Below are 6,732 nucleotides of genomic sequence, written 5' to 3' on the forward strand. Positions count from 1 at the left end.
GTGTCAGTCTGTACCTTTATGAGATGTATGAGCGTATCTTTAAGCTGGGTGCGACTGTACAGGGAAGAGGGCAGGTCTGCTGTGGGAGACGTCGGGGAGGCGGGGTTCTTCAGTGGCTCGGCTGTCTTGGTCATTGAATGCTGGAACACACTAGGAGACAGCAGCAGTGAAGACTCCTCCCCCTGGACAGCTGGCCCCGCCTTCACATGACAGAGAGACATCAATCATAATGTTACTGCCACCAAACAATACATCAAACCTGACAATGCTTCTTAAAAGTGCACTTACTGGAATGGGTTTGACCAGAGTCGAGGACTGTGTAAAGGCATTCGCCTCTTTACTCTGCCAAAGAGAGGGAGAGATCTTATGCAAAAACAAGATTCATTTTAAATGTTATATGTTTTCTGTGTTTTTCATTAAAGCATGTCAAAATGAATAAAACGCATAGTAGTCTGATTCACAAATTAATCGTTCCAATTAATTGGTTTGAATCACTTTCAAATAGTTTATTACACGAGTCAGAGCCGTTAATCAATCAAAGCAGGTATGCAATCACAAAATGGTTTAGACCTTGTTTCCAACTGTATTTAGCGCTAACCACACAACACATGTTAATACCAGGTGTAAAGTATAAAGTTAATATATATAATGCATGATAATGCTATAGGGAAATTGCAATTTGTTAGTCCTGATAATGCCAAGTCTGATTTTACCAGAAAATTAAGATAGGGACTACATAATTTTTCTGGATAAGCATGCACTGCCATTAAATGTATAAAAAAAAATCAATCAAATAATATTTTTACATCCAAGTAATCAGTGACAGAGCACATGCGTGTGTGTAGCATGCAAATGTAGCATTCTTACGAACAGTACTTTTAGTTTACTATTTATCATGCCTTAGAAGTAATAATATTAATAAACCCCTTCCCATCAGTATTTTGGCTGTTGTATCCTGAGAGTACAGATTTGTGAGATCAGTACTGTGTATTGTACAGAACCCCCATAATGAGTGTATTGTTACACTCTTACTATTTACAGATATTCATCTTTTTTTTTTTTTTTTTTTTTACTTTTTTTTGGCTTTTTTTTTAAAAGAGTTTTGACATTGTTAGTGACATTCACACTGATCGCCCATAACCACAGGCACATCAGTACGAATCAGAACATATTCTGAGGTGCATAACGAGTCCCACTCCTGTACTGCAGGAAACAGTGTGTCATTTTATCAATCATTTCTGCACTTGCATTAAAATACAATAAAAAAAAAAAAACCACATACCATGAAAATACTGTTTGGTGTATTCACCTGTGCCGACAATGCAGCCTTTCCTGTGAAGGGCCCTGAAACTTTACAGGCGGATTCTCTGAAGCTCTGTGGGGTGACCAGCGGGCCGGGCATGAACCCTGGCAGTGACACAGGCATCCCATGACCCTCTGTGGGGGGATTTGTACATGCAGGAGGAAGTGGACCAGCCGAACCACGACTGCTCCCGCTGTCCTCCGTATTTGAAGCAGATGGTCTTGGGTCTCGGGTGCCACAACCCTGAAAGAGAGAGACCAGCGCCGGGCCTCCTGGGTCAGCAGAGAGGCGAGGAGCGAGGAGAGGCTTCACCGAGTGAACAAACGCAGGCCCACGCATGCTTTCTCCCACAGTGGAGCTTGTTGACTGGGGCGCTTCTTTGGGCAGAGAGCTGCCAAAAAGCTCTTCCACTGTGATCTGCTTCACTACTGAGTGACCTGACTGTGGAGAGGAAACAAAATTGCATGTCACTTATCATTTATTCATAAGTCAATAACACACAGTGACATCACAAAACGTGTGTTGCAAATCAAGCTCCCTTTCTGACAGCAGCAAAGCTACAAAATTCATATTTTCAAAGATTAAGCATTATTATCCTTACAGTTCTTTCATTGCCTGGGTCCTTCACAATACACTAATTGGGACAGTCAAGTCACCTTTCTATAGCGATTCACACAATACAGATGGTGTCAAAGCAGCTTCAGAAAAATAACAGTAGCAATGATGGAAACTCAGCTGTAAAGCAGCTCTAAAAGACACTAGTGTCATTATTTGGCTCAAGTCAGTCCAGTGTTCAGTTCTGATATGGCTGCACATATTTTCATTGCGATTTCTGCTTCTCTTGATTTATTAAGCATAATCGTCTGTGATATTTGCCCGCTGGTTATTTACCCTAAAAACATTTCATTTTAATTTGGAATGCGTGTTATCTTGCATTGTTAACTAAACTCCACAAGCTTTCTTAGTTGCAGTTGCCAGATGAGCTTCTTTTTCTTTTTTTTCATAAATTGGTTTATTTTCTGTTCTGTGTTCTACTGAATCTTCCCAATCTGCCAACCATGTGCACACACTCTCTCTACATTACTGAAAAAGCACTGATGAGCCGAAAACACTGGCAGACATGCAAGTTGGGAGTTTAAAGACCTCCAGTGAGGTACTCTGCTTAAAAAAAAAAAGTGTAACACATACAGTCTGTTTTCTTTCATGTGGTCTTTTGCACTGATTGGTGAGAGCAAACCATGCAAGTTGACATTCTTTTTAATTAAGCTTATGTGAAAGTGCAATAAAATATACTGGATTTTGGATGCTTCATCGGACATAATACAGCAAATACACACCAGGCACAGTGTAACAATACTTCATGAATTACATCCTAACTAACCAGTCCATTACAACAGTTTGTTCACTGTGCTTCTGTTCTTATTTTACTGAACAAAATCCTGTCTGCCACAGAGCACCACTCACATCGCTCTCCACAATATATTTGTCCTGAATCAATGTTACTCAACTCACCCTAGGATGCTTTTGATAATACACACTGGTTTAAACCATATATTTTAATATTAATGCATCTTGGCATTTCGTCCTTTGTAAATGAACAAAATCAGCCACTGACTTAAGTTTAGCAGGGACCTGTTTTGGTAATATCCTTAACAGAGGGTATCCTTAACCTGATAACTTCGGGTTTTCTTAACTTAAGGGCTTTGTTGCAACTGGGCGGAGATGATTAGTATTGACTATAATAGAAGAGCAAAAAATGTTTGCACAAATCTAGTAGAAGTGCTCTTGGATGTGTGTGATTAGCAGCACCTTCTCGTGTTGAGCGGCTGGGATGTCCTCTCTCTTCTCGTGTGACGGTGCAGATTCAGAGCTCACCCGAACATCTCTCTCCACTGACTGACTCTAGAAACACACACAAAATACATAATAATAGATCTTAACAACGTGGATAACCAGGTCTAGGTGCTTTCAATTTGAGCAGCAATTTTGCTGTGAAAGTGAACAACAAAAAACAGCAGGGAAATGAGCCGTGAGGGTGGTCATACCCTTTGATACTCCTCCTTAGCCTTGCTGAGCAGCTCCAGGATATCTGTGGGTCTGCTCTGAACACAACCATTGGTCCTGCCGCTCAGGCCTCTGTCGGGAGACACTCGCAACGCCTCCCGTTTGACTATCCTACACACACAGAAAAACAGCTGGGGACTACAGAGATTTAACAGCAATTCAGGCTTCTCTAGTTAAACATTATTCACTCAAAATCAACCGTTCCATTCACACAGTGCCATATTAATGAGCAGACTCTAGGGCGAGTTCACCGCCCATTCGCATATGAGTGTCAACCAGCCTGCCATGGCAACACATCGCCATGACAACTGCTCAAGCCCACGCTAGTTACCAGGCAACCAACATTTTACTGATGGCAGCTGAGTGTTAAATCACAGATACTCACTGTAGCATGAGCCGTGCAATCCGCTGGCAGTCGGCCTTATCGTAGAACCAGATACTGTAGATGCCCACTGACACACAGAGAGACACACGCAATCAAATAAAGCACAGAAGATAACACACAGGTACAGAGGGGCTGTGCTGTGAACGTGTACACTTACAGCGAAGAGCTCAACAAACAGCGAGTTACAGTAAAATATCAGTCGAATAAACAAGCTAAAATGTGTGACCACACTGGAGAACATTACCTGTTTTACTAAGCCAACACAAATAGTTTCAAAGCAGCTTTACTGAAAATCATGATGTTAATGTTTATAATATCTCAATACCTTTTGCCTTATAATCGCATAGCAGATTAGAGCTGGACAATAATATAGTTTACATTTTGCAAAGATATACACAATCAAGCAGCTGAAATTGGCTACATAATATATATATATCGCTTTATGTGCATGTACTCTATACAGATAAAGTTGCATGCACTATATATTCATCACTTCACATCCAACAAGACTGACAGTGACATGAAGGTGTTCGTTATAATATTCAGAAGTCTTGTTTCATTAATAGGAAGATCTGATATTTGCTTCACTCTTAGTAAAGAAACACTTCAACCCTATAAAGCTTGACATATAAAATAATTGTTTAATTTTTTTAAAGGAACAGTTTATTGAACCTTTAGACAAAATATAAAACACATCTAAAATACGTTTGCAATGCGTGTTCTTTGTTTAGTATCATGTTTGATGCATCAGGCTTTTATGACTCAAACAGTATGATACAGAGAGAATATGGAGCTCATACTTTTTATTCAGAGGCCCGAACTGAGCATAAATATGCAATTTGATGCAGATGCTTAGTTGGTTACATGCTTGGTTTTATGATCAAAACTCTATAGTTTGAAAACATACAAGGCAATGCAATACATTGATGACTGAGAGATGAACAAATAAATGCTCCTCAAAAGCCTGATGGAGGATTTGATCCTCACATCTTAACATGATTTGTCTAAAAAATGCATAAATCTAAGTTGCTTCAGTCCAGTAAGTGTTCATCTTGAAATGCTACTGATGTAAAAGCTATTCTTATATTTACGTGATTAAAATCAGTACAAATTTGACGGCATAAAGAAGCACAAGCTGAAGGTGGACGTTTTTACAATTATACTAAAAGGTCTTTTACATGCTAAAAATGATAAACTATCAATCAGAACGGGTCTTTCAGCAAAGTTTTGATCATCTGGAGGCCTTAGAAATATGCGTATGGAATATGATACAGCACAGTTTATAAGCGAAACGCTGAAGAGTCAATGATGACAAATGATGCAAGAGTCAAACAGGGCTCTTCTCACTGCAACGGATGGATAACAGATGAACACTTACAGTTGCCGTTCCTGTACAGTAGGAAAGGGTCCTGGAGCTGGAACTCCAGGTCTTTATTGATCGGCTCCACTAAGTTTTCTGTACTCAAACGGTTCATAATTGTGAAGCCATGATGGGGAGAAGCCGACCTGCAGGAAACCAGTCATCCTTACATTACACCACACCACTACAGGACAGATCAGTGTGTTACTAATAATATAACGACTATTGTGGGCCTTCACAGGTCCAGTCAGTCATCGCTCACCTGGCATAAACAAATAATGTGCCTTCAATCTCAGTCTTTTCCTAAAGTGAGAGAGATGTGTTAGTTTTCAAACAGCTTTCATATTCAATACTAATACAATGACTTACCAAAAGAAATACAATGGTTGACTGAAGCGTGGCTTTGAGTTTGTAGTGATTTTACTGTCAGATAAAAGCTGATATCAATTTCATTTGCAGGAGACTGACAGAAAGTCATACTGATTTTACTTTCAGATTAGTTTATTAGTTTATCATCAGATGACGAGCTCGCCTTTAATCATACATCAGCTCCTAGGTATGTTTATCTTGACTGCTAATATATGACACTGATGTTCCAGTAAACTTACAAACTTAAACTTAAAAATACAGCAAACTCCAGAAACGAGAAACCGAGCTGGCGGCGTTGCTATTAGCAACTGCAGGCTAACTGACGTGCGCATTTTCAAATCTCACCCATTCGTTTGCTTTGGAGTTGAAAGTATAGAGCGCGACCTGTCCGGCGACGTCCAGCAGGTTCACTATGTAGGGGTCATGCTGCTGTAGAGCCGCCAGACTCATGAGCTGTCCCGTTTTATTCACACACTCCATCTTTACCATACAGCCTATGATCTTTACACTGCGCCTACACGGAACACATTTCAGGACGGACACTTCCGGTTGCCGTTTCCTTATGTCCGTGCTTCGGCCAGGTTTCGCTCATGGTTCCGTTGAGCAACCGTTCTCACTCAGGCCCAGTATGTATACATAGAGCCAGTCTAATTATAATATCGCTAAAATAAATGTACGTTTATATACTTTGTGTAATGTATGCCTGTAAATTTGACAGTCTTTCTGCTTATTATTATTATTATTTGCCCTTTTGAAAATTCTAAAAATGGAGGGTTTTGTTGTCAGGGAAGTGTCATGTACTGATTTGGTTTAAACAAATATTTAAAGCAGTTTTAAAATTGTAATGCAGAATCTTTTTATTTTAATGTAAATAATTGTGCACTAGAAAGTATTTTATGTAATTCCAAAAAGTATAGTGCTTGAAATTGTCGTCTCTGGAGCAGTTTAAAAAAACTTGCTCCACTTTCACCCACATGTGTGGTTATTAGAGTCTTGGATTTTCTTGAATTTAAGAGCCAACTATTTACTGAGCTGTTTCAATGAACTTTGAGCTCAACGGCCCAGATTCATAAATGTTAGGGATTCATCTAGTGACTAGTGTTCAGAAAGTGCGATGTAAAATGTGATGTTATTAAGCAACCGCAAGAGGCCGCTGATACATACAGACGCACATTGTGAGTGTGTGTGTGTGTGTGTGTGTGTGTGTGTGAGTGTGTGTGTGTGTGCGTGTGTGTGTGTGTGTGTGCGTGT

The 6,732-nt window shown here is 39.9% G+C and overlaps 1 protein-coding gene across 1 annotated transcript in view; it reads right to left on the reverse strand.

The window, feature by feature from the left end:
* The window catches only part of LOC107739655 (mRNA-decapping enzyme 1A), a 9,030-nt gene extending 2,980 nt beyond the window's left edge, over positions 1–6,050 (reverse strand). The window contains exons 1-9 of the mRNA XM_016551822.1: positions 5,827–6,050; positions 5,375–5,415; positions 5,131–5,258; positions 3,753–3,819; positions 3,349–3,478; positions 3,113–3,205; positions 1,310–1,744; positions 289–342; positions 15–200 (exon numbers count right to left, since the gene is read on the reverse strand). Coding sequence (XP_016407308.1) covers positions 15–200; positions 289–342; positions 1,310–1,744; positions 3,113–3,205; positions 3,349–3,478; positions 3,753–3,819; positions 5,131–5,258; positions 5,375–5,415; positions 5,827–5,970 — 1,278 coding nt within the window. The 5' untranslated portion in view covers positions 5,971–6,050. The remainder of the gene's footprint in view (positions 1–14; positions 201–288; positions 343–1,309; positions 1,745–3,112; positions 3,206–3,348; positions 3,479–3,752; positions 3,820–5,130; positions 5,259–5,374; positions 5,416–5,826) is intronic.
* Positions 6,051–6,732: the final 682 nt, after the last annotated feature.

The sequence above is a fragment of the Sinocyclocheilus rhinocerous genome, unplaced genomic scaffold, assembly GCF_001515625.1.
Source record: "Sinocyclocheilus rhinocerous isolate Xijiao unplaced genomic scaffold, SAMN03320098_v1.1 scaffold435, whole genome shotgun sequence".
Taxonomy (NCBI): domain Eukaryota; kingdom Metazoa; phylum Chordata; class Actinopteri; order Cypriniformes; family Cyprinidae; genus Sinocyclocheilus; species Sinocyclocheilus rhinocerous.